General features: G+C 41.9%; 1 protein-coding gene across 10 annotated transcripts in view; it reads left to right on the forward strand.

Moving 5' to 3' along the window:
- LOC144693365 (gephyrin) overlaps positions 1–24242 on the forward strand; it is a 447589-nt gene that overhangs the window by 153632 nt on the left and 269715 nt on the right. For all 10 annotated transcript variants that reach the window (XM_078563214.1, XM_078563208.1, XM_078563215.1 and 7 more), the window contains one exon: positions 20956–21034. In XM_078563214.1, the coding sequence (XP_078419340.1) occupies positions 20956–21034 (79 nt within the window). The remainder of the gene's footprint in view (positions 1–20955; positions 21035–24242) is intronic.

Raw genomic sequence — 24242 nt, forward strand, 5'->3', positions numbered from 1 at the left:
ACGACATTAAAATGTAATCAAAAAACCCCCCAAAAAATAGGGGTTTCAGTGAAGTTTTGAAAAAAATGTCAAAAATTGCAATAAAAGACCAGAAAAGCAACTTTGCGCCTGCTGTGCCGAAAATGTGATTTTAAATGAGATTCTTCTGATCCACTGTTGGCAGTAGATCAAAGACCTTGTACACTAGTCACTTTTTTTCTTTGTTTTTCCGCTACTTTGTTCAGGGCTGAGAAGCGACAGGAGGTGTTGATGGGAAGTATTCCTGTTTTCCAACTAGCTCAGGTCAGATTGTCCGTGGGGTTTAGGTGACTTTGGTAAATAGTCACCAGGAGCCTCAGCAATTTGTCAGCACATTTACGAGCGTATTATATGACTCTGGCATATCTTTTGTTGCATCACTAATCTTCTTCCACCCATTTTTTCCTTTACAATTGGCTTCTGATTTTCTTATCCTCCCCTGTTCCAAAACATCCCTATTTTCTCCCAGAACGAAGAAACAGTTAAAAGCTGGGAAATGAGAGTACTGGTCCGAACTGGTCTTGTATACCTTAAAATGGAACGCGAGTCAAAACTGGGAAATGAGAGTACGGGCCCAAACTGTTCTTCCCTTCTGGGCGCGATGCTACTTTTCACATTCCCCTCTTCAATTTCTTTAATTCTCTGTCCTCCTTCATTCCTTTCAATTGCGGTCATTCTTTTTTTTTTGTTTTTCTTTGCTTATTTAACTCTGTGGCTTCTGTTTTGCCTTTTGCTCATTTTTTACCTTCTCTCTTTCACCCCCACTGTCCTATCCCCTGCCTCTAGAAATCTCCGCTGCTTCTCCTTTCTCTGGATGCTGCACGCTCCTTTAATGTTGTTTGGCTTTCGTGTTTGTTTCCCATTCATCTTTTTAAAAAAAAATGTTCTCCAATTTTCTTCCGTGGGAAGGATCAGGGATGGTGCTGCTGCACAAGGAGCTTGCAAGAGAGTGAATATGGAATGATTACCCACCTCGTCCGCCAGTATCTGCCCAATGCATACGTGCCTTCACAACTAAAACAATATATGCCCTGCTGCTAATTACAGCAGGGTAAGGATGCAGAATTTGGGGCATCAGCTTATATTGGCAGGGCATCTGTCACTGACAAGCAGTTGAACATGCACTTAGGCTTAAGAGACAAAAAGACACGTTTTCCACAAACCAAGCCCAAAAGACATAATTGGAAAGCACAAGAAAAAAAGTCCAAAAGGAAATGCAGCCAAGCTGACAAATAGCAAAAGGTTCAATTGTAATTATACTTGAAATCACTTTAAGCACGCTGCCATGGTCAATGAAGTGAGAGGGGTTAACTTGTTAACTATAGCCCTTTTGGGAAACTGGCAGATGAAGTTTGAGAAGCAGGGTGGGTGCGACCAATAGGCAAACTAGGCGGTTGCCAGCAAAATTTGGGGGTGGGGGGTGCAGAAAACTCTATGAAGTATTCATGAAACTCAGGGATAAGAAATTTCCAACGTCAGGGTTTCAGAAATCCGCTGTTGGCATCTTCCTTTCTGACCTTCAGACCGGCTCTTGGACCAACCCCGCTGAGAAGCCTCTTTTTGGTCAGAAGCCTGACCAAAACAAAGAAACAAGGGGAAAAGACTAGGTCATGGCTAAAATGTCAAGTATGCTAATTACTTAAGCAAAGAGGGAAATTTAAAATAAAAACGGAATGTGCTTTAAATACTCAGCAGGTCTGGCAGTATCTGTAGAGAGAGAAACAGAGTTAATGTTTCGAGTCGTTAAATGTTTTGAGTCGAAAATGACTCTTCAAACTGAAAGAGGGTAGAAATGTTATGGGTTTTATGCCATTGAAAGGATGGAGGGGGAAGAATAAAAGAGAAGTTCTGGTACAGGGTGGGAGGGGTGTGGGAAATATTAAATAACAAAGATGTCTTGGAACAAAAGACAAAAGGAGTGATAATGGTTTTAGCAAAGAGACAAAGTATTTGTCCAGAGTGAGTGTGAATGCCAGAATTCTATTTGATTCGTTCTTTTTGCCATGTGCCGGTTTGGATCTTGTTTTCCATGTTTTTGTTTTTGGACAGAGCTGTTCATTATTCTGACATTCCACACTCACTCAGGATCAATGCTTTGATTCTTTACTACAACCATAACCAGTCCCTTTGCCTTTTGTTCCATGACATCTTTGTCACTCAATCTCTCCCGCCCTCTACCCTAGTCCAGACCACCTCTTTTGTTCTCCCGCCAGCCCCTTCTCCTTTCAACGGCGTATAACCCATCACATTTCTACCCTTCTTTAGTTCTGAAGAAGAGTCCTATTAGACCTGAGACGAATTATTCTGCCATTCCACGCTCACTCAGGATCAATGCTTTGATTCTTTACTACAACCATAACCAGTCCCACAGATGCTGCCAGACCTACTGAGTATTTCCAGCATCCGCAGTATGTTGCTTTTATTTTAAGTTCAAATTCTTGGCTATAATGGAATATCATTATTAATTTTGGCTTTAACACAAATGGCTGTTAGTTTTGTCAGTCGGTTTTCCAGTTATATAACCTGGGGTTTACATGCAATTGGAAAGTGGGACGGTTAAGAATGTTTTTTTTTATTCATTCTTGGCTAGGCCAGCATTTGCTGCCCTAATCAAGAGTCAACCTGGAGTCACATGTAGGCCAGACCAGGTAAGGACAGCAGATTTCCTTCCCTAAAGGGCACTAGTAAACATTCTGACATTAGTGAACCGGGTGGTTTTTACAACAATTGACAATGGTTTCATTAGACTTTTATTTCCAGATTTTTATTGAATTCAAATTCCACCATCTGCCATGGCGGGATTCAAACCCGGGTCCCCTGAGCGTTAGTAGTCTAGTGACAATACCACTACGTCATTGCCTCCCCTTGGAAGCACATAGGTCCTGGATATAACAAGGTACAAACCCAGCTAAGCACCACTGTCTGTAATTTCCCCTCCAAGCTGTAGACCATCTGACTTGGAACTGTATCGGTGTTCCTTCAGTGCCGCTGTGTCAAAATCCTGGAATTGCCTTCCTAACAGCACTGTGGGCACCTACACTACATGGCCTGCAGAGGTTCAGGAAGGCAGCTCACCACCACCTCCCCAAGGGCAATTAGGGATGGGTAATAAATGCTGGCCCAGCCAGCAAAGCCCACCCTGTGAAAGAATTAAAAAAGTTGGACAGTCCTCTGGAGACCAAAAGGAAGATATAAACTCACAGGAAGTAGAAGAAATCAAACACAAAATACAGCTGTGGAAAGGAGGGATGGAAGAAAAAACATATTGGAACTGGGTGATCTTTCGGAGAAAAGGGGGTTGCTACATCTGAAAATTAAATGGGACCCCAAGGCACACAATGTTTTGTACTTTCCCAGGCCCATGATTCACTACAGTAACAAAGTCTGGCAATATTCAATATCTAGGATCAAACATGCAGAGATGGGGGTCTTTGAAGCATCAAAGGGATTCTGTTATCTGTGCAACATACCCACCCCCCGGCCCAATATAAATCAACGGTCCAGATTTCAAGATCAGTAGCAAAATGATGGCACTCACTGCTGACCTCGAAGAAAACTGCTCACAAAGATTGAACGATCTCTGAGATGTGGAATTCCCTTGTCCGAATCTCAGTTTGAATCTGGCACCAGGTCAAGGGATGTCATCATCACTGATGATGGCAGTATAAGCAGCTAATCACATCAAAGTATTCTCACATACAGCAAATCAGGAAATAAAATGTGAATTTTTCACTTTTAATTAAAATTTTAGAAGGTGAAGTAAATGATCGGAAAACCATATGGGATTAACGAAGTTGGAAAAGCATAAATAAATGAAAAAAAAATTAAAATGTGATTTTCCTTATCGTGATGGAGAAAGTTGATATTACAGTAATATAATAATTACTCCTGAAAATCTAATTGTAAGTTAGCAAAAAAGTACGACTTGCATATATATAATAGGTTTCATGACCACAGGATGTCCCAAAGCACTTTACAGCCAATAAAGAACTTTAGATGTATAGTCACTGTTAAACCACGGTAGCTAATTTGCGTACAGCAAGTTCCCACAAACAGTATTGTGATAAAGACCAGATATTCTGTTTTTGTGATGTTGGTTGAGAATAAATATTGGCCAGGATGTCTGGAGTAATTTCTTTCACTGAGAGGGTGGAGGGGTTCTGGAACTTACTGCTTGACAGGGTGGCAGAGGCAGATTTAGCAGTTATCTTGTCATTCGTTCCCTTTATCCTCGTTGTTTCATGTGATGTTGGTGAAAAATTCCTGCTGAAGTAGTTAGCAGTTGTCTCGCAAGGTCTTGGCATATGCCTAGGATGACAGAAGATTATCAGTGCCACATGTGCTTGCCCCAGTTCTTGCCGGACTCATCAGGATGTACCTACCCTTCCTCCCGGGTCGAGATAATGGGACGAGTCCAACTATTTCCTAAACAAAAACAGAATTACCTGGAAAAACTCAGCAGGTCTGGCAGCATTGGTGGAGAAGAAAAGAGTCGACGTTTCGGGTCCACACGACCCTTCAACAGAACTGAAGGTTCAAGAAATAGAACAACTATTTCCTCCCTGGTGGGGAAATTTGTTCATGCCGCGCTCTGCGTCGATTCACTAGTGCAGGCAGTGCCACAGCTCGCTGCCCGTGGGGAATTCTCCAATAATATCAATGTTTCCGTCTCTCTCTCTCTCCCCTTTAACACCCTCTAATTCCACCTAGTCACCCTTCAAAATATTTCTCTCTTTGATTCAACATTGGGTTTTCTCTGATTGCACTTCTGTATAGTGTCCTGGGAGGTTCAAAGGCACTATACATTTATAAGTTATGAGAAACAGAAAACACAATAAGCCCATAGCCAATTCAGGAAAGCTGTGGGAGTTCCAAAATGCATAAGTTAACCCTGGAACATTGCCTTCCTTCTGCCATGATGACATAGATTCTAAATAATGCATCCAGTGCCATCTTGAAGGACTGCAAGAAGTCAGTCCTCACTGCAAACTCCAGACTGAGAAAAGTAATAATAAGTACATCCAACCTCCCTCCCAATTTTCCCAATTTAATTGGGTGGGCTTCTAGTTCTACCTGGCCCCATCATCTCAAACAATGTATCTATTTGAATGCTGTTGATGCCCTTAATAGTTTCAAATAACTGACTCAGACCTTCTCTCATTCTGCTCTTCTCCAGTGAATCTGAACCCAAGATCATTAGTAAACTTAATAAACGGGGTTGAGGAATTCAGTGCTGAACCCTGGGGCAACCCTGAAAGCGACTGGACCCATTGGGAAGCAGTCCCACTTCAAACCACTCCTTGCGTAAAGTACTTCAGCCAATTTGCAATCCATCTCACAATATCACCCTGACTGCAATTATACTTCATTTTGGCACACTGTCCCTTGGCTGGCACTTTATCAAAAGCTTTTGAAAATCCAAGCTGATAAAATCTATCAGATTTTCATTCATCCACCATTCCAGTGACTTCATCAAAATACTGGATGAGGTTTATCAAACAACCTGTTTTCTGAAGCCATATTTGGGCTATGTTCTATCAACCTTGAACATTTCAGATGGTAATTAATGAAACCCCTAATGAGGCTTTCTGCTAACTTCTGTACCAGAGATGTTAAACTCCAAAGTCTATTGTTTCTAGGTTGTTTTTAACATAATGACACCATATATACCATCTTCCACTTTTGAAAGTATTTACTAGAGCTTCAGTTTACTCAGAACGTGCTGCAATTTCCCTCACAACCTAGGTTAAATTAAACCTGGTCATGCTAAATTTTCTCATATGAACCCTTTTACACCATTTCCCTTGAGATCTGTAAGCAACCCATTTGGCTTTTATGCAAAGAGATAATCCAACCTTTTATGTTTAAGAACGTTTACAATATATCCATTCAAATCTCCTCTATCATGTCCTTGTCATCTATAATTTTGACCGTCATCCTCCACAAGTCCTGTATGTCCCCTAATTGACCCCTGCATCTGAACATGCACAACAACCTCATTCCCATTATGTTTCCTATTTTTCAGCTGTCCTCCTTTCTTGATTTATTTTAGTATGCTTATTATTTCCTTTTGTTAACACTACCTGTTTTTTTTTATACCTTTTCCTGCCTGAAAGACTATTAGTCATTTATAAGTCATAAAATACTTATTTTTGAGTACATGTTGACGAACTAATTCTCTGCTAAACTATTGTGACTTTCTCTAATTATACACCTTTTCCCTCGTTATCGGCTGTAAAGGTTAATATATCCTTTCAGAATTTCAAGTATCCCTTGTGTGTTGCAATCATCCTCACCCACCTTCTCTCCCAGCTAACTAATATTAGGTTTCTCTTTCTTTCCATGATGGAAGAGCACTGAATTTTGACGCATAGACAATCATAATAGTCATTCTCCACACAGCAAAAATCCAACAAAAAAATTTGGGCGGTGTCGGTTGAGAGAGAAGTGTGGGCCAGGACATCAAGGATTTTTTTGGGGGGGTGCTTTCCTTTCAAAACAAAGACTAGTGAACCCAGCAGAGATGCAGGGACACTTGACACGTCATCCAAAGGACAGTGCCCCCGGCAATACAGCACTCTCTCGGTTTTTTGCCGTTAAGTCCAATCTGCTGACTCACTTCTGGAACTTCATTTGTCTCAGATTCAATTTTGAAATAAAATATATGTGTTACTGTAGGAGGATTTATAGGGGGAGACAACAGCTGTTGGCAGTATGAGTGGGCAGTCATCTCTGTACTATTGCCTGATTACAATTATTCCACGCTTCTTCAAAAGTTAAGTTGTGCAACTCTTTTTTTAAAATTCTTTCATGGGATGTGGGTTCCACCAGCAAGGCCAGCATTTCTTGCCCATCCCCAACTGCCCTTGAGAAGGTGGGGTGGTGAGCCTCCTTGACAACTGAGTGGCAAGGCCATTTCAGAGGACAGTTAAGAATTAACCACATCGCTGTTGGTCTGAAGTCACAGGTAGGCCAGACCAGGTAAGGATGGCAGATTTCCTTCCCTGAAGAAAATTAGTGAACCAGATGGGCTTCAAGACAATCGATGATAGTTTCATGGTCACCATTACTGGAGACTAGCTTTCAATTCCACATTTATTAATTAAATTTAGCTGCCCTAGTGGGATTTGAACCCATGTCCCCATAACATTTGCCTGGGCCTTTAAATTACTAGTTCAGTGACATTACCACTATGGTACCAACTCCCCAAATAATGCAAAAGGTAGAGAATGAAAAGTCATCCCATATCACACTAAAATACAAGTGTTTCGATCTCGGTAGAGCCCGATAACTTTTAAAAAGAAATTCAAACTTTACAATTAATAGTGGAAATGATGGCACAACAGAATTTTACATTTAAAGATTTTTACTGTCAGAAAAAATTACAATCACTATTGATTAAACACTATTTTTGTGGGCAACTTTTACTTTAAACCACAAAACCGAACATTCCCCTTTTTCTTTTAAGGCAACCAAAAATACATTTCACAGATATGCTTTAACACTGCCCTTTAAGAGGACATTCAATTCTTCCAGAACCAGTCCAAGATGATTCTTAGCTCCTGAGGCTTTAATTCTGTTCTTTTCCTTTCTCAGAGTGGAACCCTTTAGTCTCATAACTATCTTTCACAGTGAGGATATTTCCATGGAGGTTCCTCCATTAGTGCAAGCTAGGCAAATCTTCCAGCCTCGTTGCAAGAATTCGGCATTTTCAACCAAACGTGAGCTCCCACCTACATTCCTGCCTGGTGAACCACAGCATCTTGCAGCCTATAGCTGCTCTCCCTCTCCCACATCCTGGCAGACTAACTTTTCAGGAATAGCTTAAACCCTTCCCCTCTCCAGGCCCATCTCCAAGGCAATATGAATCACATGGGCCTCATATCCAGGTAGAAATGTTGATTAGCTATCATTGAGAATGCAACTCTCTTTTATCTTGCAAGTAAATGGACAGTTTAAAGCACAACTGTTTACAACCCGACATTCAAAACCCTTTTCAGGGACTTTGGAGACACAGGCTGCTGCCATTGTTTCCAAGTGTAAACGCCTTGCACCTCCTTCCCAGTAAAACAATCTGGGCCGGCTTTAATCTCTGACAATCAAACCACCCAGGCTTGTTGTCAGGCAGATTTCAGAACAGGTCACGTACCTACTTCATTTTACCTTAAATTAGTCCCAAAGGTCCCAGTCTTATAAACCTCATAATTATAACACAAGAGAAATGGAAAATTCTACTTGAAAAACACTTCTTGGTAGATGTATGCTTGAGAACAAATAAAAGCTCATTAGTCATCTTTTCTCAAATGTTGTAGCACCTCATAGAACGTAGTTTCACTTCAGTGATAATTATCTAGCAACTGCTTTGGTTCTGTATGCAGAGATTTCGTGGCAGAGGGCGAATGCACAGTTAGCAAAGTAGATAAGCATAGGGCTGCTTTGCTTGCTGTCATGTCAAAAGTCATTGCATTTCATACTAATTCATTGTGTGTGAAATACTTGGACGCATTTGAGAGATGTGATCAGGTCCTATCTAAATGTCAGGCTTTCCTCTATCTTTATTCTAACCTATTACTCTAAAAATCTATCTGAGACATTATATTTCAGATATTTTTGGCATCTATATTCTTACTTCGTGTTTCAGGCTCATTAAATCGTTGTTACTTTAGGGAGATGCATTTACGATAACTGTGAGAATTATTTTCTGCCTGGCTCTGACCCTTTCACAGTTTTCCAATAGCTTTTCTACAGTACAGAGTGTTCCATCCTTCTCATTTGTTGTATCACTTTTGTCATTTATATTACTTCCCTGGGCATATAAATTTGCTAATGCGCTCCAATTTGACACAATTCAACTTCTGGTTTCTATTTGTTTTCACTTTCATCAGTACCTTTCTATTGTTGTACTGCAGTTTTATCTGTTGAACTTAACAGCCCTTCCTTGCCACACTCTGAGGCCGTGCAAAACACTTTCACTTGGAATTAGACCTATGGTAATTCATTGCCATAATTCAGATTATTGATGCCTCCACCATTCAGTTACTTCATTCCAGTTGTTTAAAAAAGCTGTTTTATTATTATATGGATTATTTGGGTGTCTCTATGCAAGAGCGAACGAGATAAAACAGCCGTGCTAATGGACCTTCAGTTGGTAACCATCCAAGCTATGCTCAATTCACAGCTACATCACTTTGTGTTTAATTGTATTTTTTAAACTAATTTCATATTTATTGAGAAAAGGCTCCCTCGAACCTATCAAGTTCATTGACCAATATAATTATGCACACACTGGAGTTTCTTGAAGTATTAAGATGTATGTAAGTTTAATAACTCAAAGCAATCTGTAAAGCCACGGTGTTTTTTATTTGCTTAACCTTTTCCAAAACTCCCTATCATCATTACAAGTATTTTTAAAATTGCACAAATCTGATTGGTGCTTGTTGATTGCAAGTTGAAACTTTTTTTGGAAAAAAATACAGACCTTATGCTCTTTACCTTATCTCCTGTGTAACTGCTTCTTAATTCAATTGAATTGTCAACAGTTTGAAAGAAGCAAGGCGGAAGGTACAAACAGATTTTCAATCCATCCAGTTTGCTTTGATGAGTAACATGGTTTATTCTGGAACCTCATAGGGATGAATCTGCTTAAAGCGGTGTTTGTTCCTGTGTACATGTTAGAGACCTAAAGAGATGGGTATTCAGAGTGGTTGACATACCAACACCTTCATTTTTTAAATATTTATATAGAGAGGTTTGGAGATGTATACATGTGATTCCTTTTCTCTACAGGTGTCTGCAAGTTGTATTATGGTCAGGAAACAGTACTTATAACTCTGTCCCATTAGAGGAACTGCATAAGTTGAATGCTTGACTAGATATTCTTTTGGTTCAGCTTCAGCAGTCTCACCTGTAAGTACATTTCACACCCCCCCAAAATCAAAAGTCTACATTTGCTGCCCATTATCTAGCACCATGATAGCGTGACTTGGTGCCATAACACTGAAACCCCTCGTTTTATGATTCTGCATGTGCCTCCCCCAATCTTCCGAGAAGCAGTGTGAATGAGCCAAAGCTAATTATAAATCTACAGACCAATTTATTTTACAAACTGAGTGCTCAGATAGCTCAGATTTTATGATAAATCTTAAGTTTCTTGAATTATATTTTGTAACACTATTTCCAAATTCTCAAGAGCATTTAGGGATGGGCAATTCATGCTGGTCTCGCCAGCAACGCCTGCATCCTACGAACAAATAAATTAAAAAGAACTTCAAAAATCTGGAAGTCCCTGTTGTGACCAAATGACACTCTGAAACTATTTGGCCTTCTACTTAAGAGAGTGTTCTCTTTTTAGACCTGGTCCCCATACCAGGTCATGCAGGCACTCTTCGAATGTGTGCTCCTTCTTTCACTTATTTCTTAGATGCACAGAAAGTCAGAGGCTTGACCCCAATTCCTCTTCCTCATGCATGAAGATTGGCCATTTGAACTGCCAATCAAATTTGGCTTTTACAATGGCTTCACTTCCCACCGCTCCCACCCCACCACACCTAATATGTCAGGAATTCACCAAGGATCTATCCCTGGCCCTTGTCTTTCTCATGTACAGCAACTTGCATTTATAAAGTGAATTTAACATAGTAAAAATTTCCCAAGACACTTCACGGGAGTATTATCAAACAAAATTTGAACTCCAAGTCACATAAAGATATATTCGGCTGGATGACCAAAAGCTTAATATAACAGCTAGGTTCAGAAGCGACTTAAATGAGGAGGGAGAGGTTTATTGAGGTAATTTCTGAGCTTCCGCTGACACTGGGGTCAGCTGGGTCAAAATCCTGGAACTCCCTCCCTAAGAGCACTGTGGGTGTACCTGCACCACATGGACTGCAGTGGTTCAAGAAGGTAGCTCACCACCACCTTCTCAAGGGCAATTAGGGATGGGCAATAAATGCTGACAAAGCCAGCAATGCCCACATCCCATAAATGAATTTTTAAAAAATATACACTAACAATACCCAGTTCAATCTCTCCACCATCTCTCTTGACCCTCCCACATTCTGTATCCAACCTTAGATGAGCTGCAATTTCCTCCAGGCAAATATTGGAAAGATGAAAGCCATCATCTTCAGCACAGCTTCCCCCCCCCATCAAATTTCGGACCCTTGTCATCAATTCCACTCTGCCCACATCTCGGAGTCAACCAGACTGTTGGCAGTGTTAATGTCCTCTTCAGCCTCGAAATGAGCTCCCGAATGCATAACCTCTCCATCACAAAGTTTGCCCGCGTCCACTCCTGTAACACCGCCTGTCTCCACATCACCTCAAGTCATCGACTATTGAAACCTTCATCTACGCCTTTCTCTTTCTATCACGCTGGTCTCTTCTACATTCCCCTACAATTTTCTCACGATTGGCGGCTGTGTCTTCAGAAACAGGCCCTCACCCTGGAATCCTGTCCCAAAGCCACTAGATACTTCCACTTCCATCTCTCCCTTTTAAGTCCCATCTTTATTATCCAACATTTTGGTCACCTCTCCTTCTTTGCCTCGGAATCTATTAAAGTTTGTTTCTGTTTCTTTGACGTGCTCTGTAATATTTTTCTGCATTAATTGTGCTGTGTAGATGCAAATTGCTGTTGACATCTCTGTGTATACTGAGCAAGTGCTCTTTTGTTGAAGAATCAGTCTTTCAGGTCAGATGTAAAACTAAAGCCCTATTACCTGTTAGTGTGGATGCTAAAGGCCACATGGCATGATTTGAAGAACAAGAGGTTATCCTGGTGTTCTGCTCAGCATGATTCCTTCACCATCACCACAAAAGACAAATGAACTTTTCATCTGAAGAATGTAAAAGCTGCTATACTTTTTCTATATTTGTTCTTAGCCATAAGAAATAAATCAAATGGCATTTTATCTGTTCACATGAAAAATTTCAGTTAGGAATCATAGAATAATCAAATATTACAGCTAGAAAGGGGACATTTAGTTCATCGGCTAGCTGTATGCTGGCTCTTCTGCAGAGCAATCCAGTTAGTCCCAGTCTTTTGCTCTGCCCTCATTTCCCTGTAACTTTTTACCCCCTCAATTACTTATCCAATTCCCTTTGTGAAACTCTTTCGAGTTATCAACAGTCACAGATTGCAACTCTTTCGAGTACAATCACAGTTCTTGGTTTCCGGGAGTGGGACATGAACCCACAACCCTCTGATTCAAAGGCGAGGGTGCTATGAACTGAGCCACAGCTGGATCTGTATCTACCACCCTATCTGACAATGCCTTGCAAATCCTAACCACTCATTGCATAGAAAAGTTTATCCTGATGCACCTCTAATTCTTATGCCAATCACCTTAATACTGTGCCCTGTGGTTATCAACTCATTAGCCATTGGAAACAATTATTCTTTATTTACTCTATCTGAACACTTAAACGCCTTACCCTTGGGGGGAGATGGTGGGGTAATGATAATGTCACTGGACGAGTAATCAAGAGGTCCAGGCTAATGCAATGGGGGCTCAGGCTCGAATCCCAGCATAAGAGCTGGTGGAATTTAAATTCAATTAATAAATCTGGAATATAAAGCTAGTCTCAGTGATGGTGACCATGACAACTATCATTGATTGTTGTTGAAAACCCAGCTGATTCACTGATGCCATTTAGGGGAGGAAATCTGCCTGCCTTACCTGTCCTGGCCTGTGTGTGACTCCGGACGCACAGCAATATGGTTGACTCTTAACTGCCCTCTGAAATGGCCTAGCAAGCCACTCAGTTCAAGGGCAGTTAGGGATGGGCACCAAATGCTGGCCTTGCCAGTGGCGCCCACATCCCATTAAAGAATAAATTAATCAAATCTCCTCTTAGCTTTCTTTGATCTAAGGAGAACAACCCCAGCTTTTCCAGTCTACCCATGTAACTGTAATCCTTCATTCCTGGAACCATTCTAGCCATCCCTTCTGTATTATTTCCAAAGCTTTCACGTCCTCCCTAAAGAAGAAAACTTATTTAACTACATTTCTGCTATGTTGCCTATGCAGTTGCAATTTTTTTTTAAAAAACAAAAACATGTAGCGTTATAGAGTAGCTAAAAGCAATTTTGTGTTAGCTTGTTCACTGTTGAACGTTATGGGTTAAGGATGGTGCGATATGCCTGCATTTTCGACTTTCTCTTTTCAAATTGAAATATGTCAGAAAATGTGTTACCCATGGGTCGCCACAGCAGACTGAAACGGCAATTACAGTGTTATGTTTGACAGCACTTCTCTCCTGGTTTATTCATTCCCTCTTTTGCCTAAAAATTGCTCAGACTAAAAGAATGAAGATTTCTTTGTGATCTTTGAATAATTTCTGAAGAGCAGCCTGCTTGATTGGCACCCTATCCACCACCGACGCACAGTGGCAGTGGTGTGTACCATCTGCCAGGTCCACTGCAGTGACCCACCACGGCTCCTTTGACAGCACCTTCCAAACCCACGACCTCTACCACCTAGAAGGACAAGGGCAGCAGATACATAGGAACACCACCACCTGCAAGTTCCCCTCCAAACCACACACCATCCTGACTTGGAAATATATCAACCGTTCCTTCACTGCCCCTGGGTCAGAATCCTGTAACTCCCGCCCTAACAGCACTGTGGGTGTACCTACACCTCACGGGGCTGCAGCGTTTCAGGAAGGCTGCTCACCACCTTCTCAAGGGCAATTAGAGATAGGCAGTAAATGCGGTGGTGGGCGGGCGGTTGAAATTGGCAGCCTTCCCGCCATATTGAAATGAATGATACGCTGCCCACACCATAAAACATTTGGTGTGGGCAGCAGGGTGGGAGCGGGAAGCCTGTTTTTTTAAACTTAAATGTTTAAAGGGTGGGGGAGGAAGGGTGGGGGGTCACTCTTTGGAGGCTGCCCTTGGCTGATCACAGCTGTGTCGATGACATCTGTATCCCAAGAACGAATAAATAAAAAAAGAGTTACCTGTGCTTTGAAACTAATATTTTATAATGGTAGAACTGAATAAAGTAGATGTGTGTGCACCATTGAGCTTTCCGTGGAAAGCTTTCTTGGTCTCTTTGCCCTTCAGGGCAAATTATTATATTTCCTGTAGTACCACCTGTACTTGTGGGTGGTGCAGTGATAGTTTTCAAACTCAAGGGTGTCACACCTTGCCTGTTACTTGTGTGTCACGCAAAACGTAATTAATTCTAATACTGTGGTTTAAAATTAATATTATATCCCTGAGAAAAAAGGACAAAAATGAAAGCAAAATTGTTAAATCATCTGCCCCTCCAGCCACCTAAAAATGAGGAATGAACTTGCAGTTATCTAGTGCTTTTCAAGATGTTGGGAAACCTCAAAAAACTTAACATACAATCAGGTACTTTTGAAGTGTTATCATTGTTGTAATATAGGGAATGTGGCAGCCAATTTGAGCACAGCAAGTTCGCACAAACAGAGATATGATGACATCTAGATACATTAACCTGTTTCTTAGTGATGTTGGTCGAGGGTTAAATATTGGCCAGGACACCAGGGAGAATTCCCCTGCTCTTCCCCGAAATGCGCCTTGGGATCTTTTACACCCACCTGTGAGGACAAATGGGATCTATATTTAATGTCTCAGCTGAAAGACAACACCTCAAACAGTGCAGCACACCCTCGATCCAATGCTGAAGAAAGAAAGGAAGGCAGGCTGACTTGCATTTATGTAGTGCCTTTCATGGCCTCAGGAAGTCTCACAGCACTTAATGGCCAATGAAGTTCTTCTGAAGTGTAGTCACCATTGTAATGTAGGCCACCTCCCTGTCTCATACAAACCTTTGCCTGAAACTAAATACAGATCTCTTTTTTTCATTCCAAGATTGATGCTGTGCTGTATAGTGATGACTTTTCACTCTTCAACTGATGAAGCAGGGAGGGTAGGGGTGGCAGGTGGACCTATAAATAATTATTTAATCCACTTTGGTGCCAAACACACAGTAATAATTCAGCTTGTGGTCAAATTTGACCCACAGCTCATCCAGTACAAATTGTGACAGGCTGTGTTGGTGGTACTAGAAAATCAAAGGTGATTTCAGTTGAACATTGGTACAACCCACTCAGCCATTCCATGCTGTATTACAGCTCAGCTTTTCAGTGTAAAAACTACCGCAGAGAATAATGATCTTAACGTTTCAGTATCTATTTTTTGATTCACACTGGTTGCCATGATTGGCATCTCCTATCTTGTCACCATGCTCAGTGTATTATTGATAATAATTTGCTTTCAATTGTTGGTTGAACTGCAAAACCATAAAGCAACCTTGGGGTTTAGGTAACATTTGCATTTGAACTTTGCTTTTGTCATTTTCCCTGTATCGTTCCACTGAAGCTCTTTTCAGTTATCTATTATTATTTTATGTATTTCTCAATTTCTCAGGGGAGACAGTGACATTGTGGTATCATCACTAGACTAATAATCCAGAGACCCAGGGTAATGCTCTGGGAGACCTGGGTTCGAATCCCACCACGGCAGATAGTGGAAGTTGAATTCAATAAATATCTGGAATTTAAGTCTGATGATTACCATGAAACCATTGTCGATTGTCGTAAAAACCCACCTTTTTTAATGTTCTTTAGGAAAGGAAATCGACCATCCTTACCTGGCCTGGCCTACATGTGATTCCAGACCCACAGCAATGTGGTTGATTCTTAAATGCCCTCTGAACATGGGAAATTAGAGGTGGGCAATAAATGCGTTGACACTCAAATCCCATAAGTGGATAAAAAGAAATTCCTTCCAGAATTCCTTTGATTCTAGGAGACTTCCAGGGATTGGGAGGTAGTAAACATAACCTCGCTATTTAAGAAAGGAGGTTGTCATATAGCCCAGTTTGCCTTGTATCAATAGTAGGCAAAATGCTGGAATCATTATTAGGGATGTGGTAATTTGAAAATCACTATCTAATTAAACAGCAGAGCCTTGGCCAGGATGGTGTGGGTAGGCTAGGTAAAGGGTCGGGGTGTGGGTTTAAGGCCAGGAGTGGGTAGGAAGGAAGGGCATTCAGCCTAAGGGGGGTGGGGTGCTGCCCTGCGATCGGCCAAGGGCAGCCCCCAAAGAGTGACCCCCACCCTTCCTTCCCGCCCTTTAAACATTTTAAGTTTAAAAAACAGGCTTTCCGCTCCCACCCTGCTGCCCACAAACGGTTTATGGCGTGGGCAGCGCGTCATTCATTTAATTATTCATTTCAATATGGCGGGAAGGCTGCCAATGTCAGCCGCCCGCCCACCGCTGTATAATGGGGGAGAGTTTGGGGGTGGGCGGGAAGGAGGTGGGTTGGGCAGCCACCCCATTTTACTTGGCCCTTCCCCCTGCAGGAAACACGGTCATCGGGGACAGGTAAAATTCAGCCCAGTGAGTGAGCAAGAATGTAGCAGATGGAATACAAAGCAACTAAGTGTGAAGTTATCCACTTTGGTAGGAAAAATTTAAAAAAGCAGAATATTTTTTGAATGGCAAGAGACTGGCTGCACTCAGAGGGACTTGGGGGTCCTTGCACAGAATGCACAGAGCAAGCAATTAGCAAGGCAAATGGTATGTTAGCTTTTGTTAAAGGGACTTTAGTCTAAGAGCAAAGAAGTCTTACTACAGTTATACTGGACATTGGTGAAGCCACACCTGGAGCAGTGTGTGCAGTTTTGGTCTCCAACTTAAGGAAGGCCATACATGTTCTAGAGGGAGTATAACAAAGGTTCGCTGGACTAGTGCCTGGGATGAAGGGATTGTGTATGAGGAGCGATTGAGTCGACTAGGCCTATATTCCCCGGAGTTTAGAAGGATGAGAGATGATTGCAGTTAAACATATCAAATATTTAAGGGGCTTGACAGTTAGGTGCTGAGAGGATGATTCCCCTGACTGGGGAATGTTGAACACAGGGGTCACTGTCTCAGATTAAAGTAGTGGTCATTTATAGGACTGAGATGAGAAATTCCTTCACTCGAAGGTCAGTGAATCTTTTTTTAATTCTCTACTCCCAGAGAGCTGTGGATGCTCAGTGATTGAGTGAATGCAAGACAAAGGTTGACAGATTTTGGAATATTAAGGGATATGGGAATATTGTGGGAAGGTGAAGTTGAGGTAGAAGATCAACCATGATCTTGCTCAAAAGTAGAGCAGGCTCAAAGGACCCAATGACCGACTCCAAACTCCTATATCTTATGTTCTAATGTCAGCCTTTTAAGGCAATTGCAGAACATGGTACTTTGTCAGAAAGACTATTTTTGTGGTGTGCTTATTTTCTACCTGTGTACTTCCCATGCCTTTCTCCGAGAAAGGACAGGCAGGGAAGTAGTAATGTTTCCGCCAGTGTGACTCTATCTATCTAACTGGGGCTATGTGAGAGTTTACCATTTGAAGCATTTTGTATATTTTTAAATGGGGTTTGACACTGAATTAGAGTTAATAATAGACTACTTACTATTTATTAACATCACCATTTGGCTGCATTACACTCAAGAGTTGGATCGTCTTGGAATCCTGAATCTCATGTCCGCCCTTAGGTCGATGTGCATCAGAGGCAACTTCATGTTGATTTGAAAGGGATAGTGTAACACCACTGTGAAATAGATGGAACATTACCAAAAGTATTTGAGTGCAACAGTCCTTGAAAGACTACTGAACTTGAAACAACAAAATTAGTTTCTCAGTTTGGACATATTTGTCCTGCTTTGTCTGCAGCGTCCTTCCATCTATGAAGGCTGATGTGCAGCAAACAATTCCATTTCAGTTGGGGTGTTTTCATACCTTTGCTGATGATTAGAGGCCAATCCTTGAGAGGCAGGTTCTACCACAAGTGCCACACACGAAGCTACCAAGTGTGGTTTTGGGTTGCTGTTTTTGGCGTTGGGAGTCTGTTGCCAAGCCGCTGTAGCCACTGGTGGTACACACCCAGCCCGCCGGAGGTGTCGCTATTTTCCTTCCGTCACCAGCTAATGACTCCCAGGCGAGTTGATCAATGTCTCAGTGCGTCATGTCACGCTGGCAAGCACCCTTACAGCGGAGCTTTGTGGTTTGGGCTGCCTCATCATGCAGAAGGTTCTCGGGTATGTGGCCATCCTGCAGATGTGCCCGAGCCAGCGCAGCCGCCTCTGTTTAATTCAGGAGCTCTGCCTTTGGGAAGCATTTTGCCCTCAGCATTACAATTAAGGTAGATAGGATAAAGTGAGAATGACAGTTAAGTGGCGTTTCACAGAATAATGTTCAAAAATTTCAGAAGCCAAATGCAGCAGTTTTTAAAAAAAAATAGAATAGCACACAATAGTACAGAAACAAAACTGAGGCTGCAGAGTTAGATGTAGAAGAGCCCCAGTGGGATATTATTGACCTAGAAGAGAAATGCTTAGCATTACAAAAAAATGTTAAATGCAGTCTTATGCAGCACATCCTCCAGAGATTCCTGGCCAGCTGTCTATCTACCTGCAGAAAAGCTTGTAGCTGAACTACAACCATGAAATTAATTTTGTCGGGTATATTACCCGGAATCCAGCACGAGTCTTCTGAAGCAGCTGAAAAAATTAAAGATGGCCGAGAGCATACTGTGGGCGACCATCTTTCATTGAAACATTTGGGGTAAAGGGAATTGTTTTGCTTCAAAGTGGCCCCCCCATGTATAAAGTTTTTGTTGGTGTTCACTGTTCTGACTTTCCTAATGTAGATGTAAGTGTTAAATGCATGCAAGTGTTGAACACCCAAGCAGTTCAGGAGCAGCTTGTACAGTATCCTGTTAAATATGTGACAACAGCTGTGAAATGAGGTTCGAAAGCACAAATTTCATCCCCTAATCATCAATAATATCATGGCTGTGGACCCAATATTTGGTTCATTTATTTTTATTGGAGCAAAGTAACTAATCCAAACGTACAAGGTTATTGTACAGAACATGGTTAAATAAGGTGTAAATGGCAGTTCAAACGATATTGCCACTATTGCAGAAAAACATCCCAAAGGAAATTCACAAAACTATGCCAAGAACATGGACCCTGAATCAAAGAAAGAGATACTGGATGAGGTGACCAAAAGCTTGGTCAAAGTTGGGTTTTAAAGAGGGTGAGATTTGGGCAGACAAATGGGCTTGTGGTGGGAATTCTAGAAGGTAGGATCGCGGGGACTGAAAAGTGAAGAGAGAATTATGCAGAAGAGACCAGAGCTTGGTGGACAGGGTGGGGCATGATGTCGTACTGGAGGAAATTACAGAAATAGTGACGTCCAGGGGGAAAAAAGTGACACCCAGAAAAGGGAGTGTCAACATTTCAGCCATTTGACCAGAGCTGAAACGCTGCCGAGATCTCTTCTAGGGGGTAAAGTGGACCAGAAAGAACACCAGACAGAAAGAAGGGTCAACCTGGGGTGTAGTTGGATGATGGACGTCACAGAGCGGTTGCAGACGAGCTACAGTGGGTGTGTAAGGATGGCACAAGACAGACAAACGTGACATACCATGACAGCAGATCTCCTGGTAGGAGTAGCTGCAAGCAGCAGCAGCAGCAATGTGGAAGGATTTTAAGTGCAAGAATGAGAGTTTTTAATTTAAGCCCCAGTCCCCTATGTAGGTCAGTGAAAAAGGGTGTGACAGCCAAGTGAGATATTGTTGTGGGACAGGATAAAGGAAGCAAAATTCTGGAAGGATATGGAATTTGCAGAGCGTAGAGATAAGGGGCCGCCCTGGAAAGTATTGGAATAGTTGAGTGAGAAAGGCATGGAGGAGGGTTTCATCAGGATATAGGCTGAGGTAGAGACAGAGATTAGCAATATTACAGAGGTGGAAGTCGGTGTTGAAGAGGATATAGAGTAGGAAGTGCAGCTCAGGAGTTGAATAGGACGCCAAAGTTGTGAGCGATTCTGGTTCAGCCTGAGATTGTAACCGGAAGGTGGTGTTCATGGCAAGGATTCTTCAATGTTGAAGCCTGAGGAAAATGCAGTTCATCTATTATGCCAGATGCTGGACAAGCAACTTTGACAGCACAGAGGCAATAGAGAATTCAAGAGAGGTGTTGGGGAGGTGGAACTGGGTGGTATGAGTATGGAAGTGGAAAATGGCCTCATTTCTACGACTGATGTCGCCAAGGAACATCACCTACATAAGGAAGGGACAGGGGTCCAAGGATAGATCCTTGCGACCACTTGAGACACAGGGACAACAAGAGAAGCTATTGTTGGACAGACTTTGGTTACAATTGGATAGGTAAAGGTGAAACCAACTCAGGGCAGTTCCATGGACCTGGACAGCTGAGGAAAGGTGTTTAAGGAGGATGGTGTCGACGTCCAAATCAAAGGTGGCAAAGAGAACAAGCAGAAATAATGTGCATTCACAGCCACATTTGCATTGTGTGATTCATGACTTTGGTTCAGTCCATTTTGGTGCTGTAGTGGCAGCAAAAGCAAGGCCATAGGAACTACAGTAAGCTATTCAACCTCTTGAGCTTGTACTGCAATTCACTTAGATTTTGCCTGACATGTACCTCAACTCCATTTGCCTGGCATTGGTGCATTTGTTTTTCAGTCGACCTACATTCATTTTTTCAAGATTTCCCTGATAGCTTATCTAGTTAAGCCAGTGAGCTACTAATGCTGGAACAGGGTAGGTGGTAGGACCCACTACAGTCTTGTTTCAGCGCTACTGGGGTTCCCTGACTAAAACTGGAAGTGCATGTAAATATATATGGCCCTTACTGTAAAATTTCTTGAGGTTGAACACCCAGTCGAAGCTCACCGGCCAAGGTCGAATATGAAGACCGTGGTGATTTGGCGAAGTGCTGGAGGCCAACTGGTGGTAAGAAGACTGTACTCCAGAGAAATCATTGTGTTCAGGGGAGGGGAAGCAAAACGTTGACAGAAAAGAGGAAGGGAAAGAATCTTGGCCCAAAGGCAATCTTTTGAAATTTCATTGTGATTTTCCATTCATCTTTTACAGTGAGTGATAGCTGCTTCAGAAACCTTGCAGAAGATAGAAGTGGGATAAACCTTAAAGACCTGGTCCAAGATCCTTCACTGTAAGTATAACAGAGCCAAGATAGAATTCCATGTGCAACTTAATAATTTAGACATCAAGCTTTGAATAATGATTATCTTCTTCAGAATAATTCAAGTTTAGTGTAACATAATATCAGCTATTCTGTGATATAAAAGTAGGGAAGTTTTACTGCAACTGTACAGGGTTTTGAGGAGACTACACCTGAAGTCTGCTTATTTGAAAAAAGCTACAGTTGTGTTAGAAGTAATTTAAAGAAGGTTCACTCAACTCATTCCTGGGATGAGGGATTTATTTTATGAAGAAAGGGCAGTTTTGAACAATGAGAGTTGATCTTATTGAAATATGTAAGATCCTGAGGAGATTTAATAGGGCAGATACCAGGAGGACGTTTCCACTTGTGGGAGAGACGAAGAACCAGGGGACTAGAACAGTTTAAGAATGAGGTCTACCATGTAAGACAGAGATGAGGAGCAATGTTTTCTCTCAGAGGGTTGTTAGTCTGTGGCATTCTCTTCCCCAGAAAGAAGTGGAAGCTGAGCCATTGAATTTCTTCAAGGCAGAGTTAGACAGATTTTTTATAGTCAAGGGTTATGGGGAGCAGACGGCAAAGTGGAGTTGAGACCACAATCAGATCAGCCATGATCTTATTGAATGGTGGAGCAGGCTTGAAGGGCTGAATGGCCTACTCCTGTTTCTAAGTCCTATGTTCCTATGAAATGCTGTTCTACTGAATACTCTCTACCCTTTCCAAGTAGTTGCTTTGTATTTAGAAACTTGGAAAGGTGACCTCAATTTTTCCGTAGCAGCATTCTCTAAGGATACAAAAAGAAACTGTTCAGACCGTAATTAACTTTAGGAATGTTGGAAAAGTGAATGTGTCATTTATCTTCATCGTGATGTGAACAATGTCAGAGCCATTGAAAGCATTTGCAGTATTAAACTTCCTATTTGGATTAAGTGTCACCAAATCGAAGAGAAAATAAATGTACTAAAAATATGCTGAAAGATTGTGAATAGATCGTTAAATGAAACTTTGTTTGCAATTTCATTTTAAGTGGCACTTTTGCTGCTACTACTCTTGTATAAATTGCATTGCAATTAGTAGAGTTGGAAAAAAAATCAGCCCAAGATTCGCTGTGAGTTCCTACCAACTTTATCTTAAATTCAGTCATTGGAAGATCGCTGGGGGTCAGGTGAACAGATTATTTGCCATGATTTTAAGAACATTATTTTACTAAGCTATTTATTTAATCAATTAACATATTCATCAATAACATATTATTGATAATATTTTAAATGTTAGATGGATCACAACATTCTGTTTTAAAATGCATTGAAACTCTTAATTTCAACTGTCTTTGTGACATTTACCTGTTCAGCTTCTGAAGGATTTAGCTCACATTTGTAATACCCAAACTGCATTAGCATCCTAGCTGCTGGACCACGGGGGATGATTTTCCTTTTGGGCGTGGATCTGGTTGGCGGGTCACCTGTTCTGCTCTGCCTGCCCGATGCACATCAGTGGCGACCCTGATCGATATTCATGGTTGGACCTCATTAATTCTTTTTATTCTTTCATGAAATGTGGGTGTCACTGGCAAGGCCAGCATTTGTTGCCCATCCCTAATTGCTCTTGAACAGCGTGGCTTGCTAGGCCAGTTCAGAGGGCAGTTAAGAACCAGCCCCATTGCTGTGGGTCTAGAGTTACATGTAGGCCAGACTGGGTCAGGACGAAAGATTTCCTTCCCGGAAGGACATTACCGAACCAGATGGATTTTTATGACAATCAGTGATAGTTTCACGGCCACTGCTGGCTTTCAACTCCAGATTTTTAAATTAATTTAATTTAATTAATTTAGTTAAATTAAGTTCACTTCATTAATTGAATTTAAATTCCCCCAGCTGCCATGGTGGGATTTGAACCCACGTTCACAGAGCATTTGCCTGGGCCTCTGGATTACTTGCCCAGTGACATTACCACTATGCTACCGCCTTCCCTAAATAGGCAAGCTGCCAGTACTAATCGTGCTCCTCATAGACGGCTAGTCAATGAGGAGGGTGAGCAATCCAAAAGGGTGGTTGCTACTTAAAAGCAGCCTGCATCTTCTTAAAAGGGGATGCACTTTCCAGTTGTGGAGGGTGAGTTATTAAAACAGCAGGCACCATGTAGCTCGCACGTAGGACTCATCCACCCCTCTGATACAACCACGTATAGGCTTGTAGAGCAAGTGAGCAACAAAAAGGAGACCCACTTCACCTCTAATGGGTGACTGCTACCCCATCAAATTAGACAACAGGATTGGAGAGGGGTCAATGCCAGCGGCATTGTCATAAGGACCTAGCTACAATGCAGGAAGAAATTTCATGACTTCACCAGGACTACCCTGTTAAGACACCCTTTTTATTTATGCCCTGATCAGGATGCCCTGATTTTAAGCCCAGCACCCAAGAGTCTTGCCTTTCTCCACTTCCCATGTCTCTTCTCCAATCATAACAGGACCTTTTCCTATAACTGCTCCGTCTCCTTAACCTCGTTTGGGCTTTCCGTAATTGTGGTAAAAGCTGCTACCTTGCCTCAGGCTAAATCTTTTCCCAGGAGTAAGTCAACTCTGTCGAAGGGAAACTTCTGGACAACCCCTACCATCACATTCCAAGTGAGCCAGTACAAAGCTACTCCCCACCAATACCATTTTTAAAAATTTTGGCTTTTAATGCGCTTTCTGGGGGAGAAGTTACACCTTTCCCCAGCAAAAGGGTTTGTGTGCCTCCCATATCTCTTAGTATATTATAGGTTCAGCTCTCTTATTTGAGGGATAACGGGTTACTTTTCCTCTCGATAAGAATTCTTTATAACTCTCATGTATCTTATTCACCTCCCCTGAACCCACAGCAGTGTTCACACCTGGTTTCACAGCTATAGTTAACACTACACCTTGACCTGTTGTATCTTCGGTCAGGGCTCCTTTTTCTGAATCGCCTTTATGTACCCCATTAAGTCCCATGGATTTCCCGTGCTTCACTAATGTCCTTTAGGGAAGGAAATCTGCTATCCCTACCTGGTCTGGCCTACTTGTGACTCCAGACCCACAGCAATGTAGTTGACTCTTAAATGCCCTCTGAGTGAGGGCAATTTGGGTTGCGCAATAAATGCTGGGCTCGCCAGCGACGCCCACATCACATGAACGAAAGAAAAAATCCGCACGTAACTTGTTACAATGGAAACACCT

The sequence above is a fragment of the Cetorhinus maximus genome, chromosome 18 (assembly GCF_964194155.1).
Source record: "Cetorhinus maximus chromosome 18, sCetMax3.hap1.1, whole genome shotgun sequence".
Classification (NCBI taxonomy): domain Eukaryota; kingdom Metazoa; phylum Chordata; class Chondrichthyes; order Lamniformes; family Cetorhinidae; genus Cetorhinus; species Cetorhinus maximus.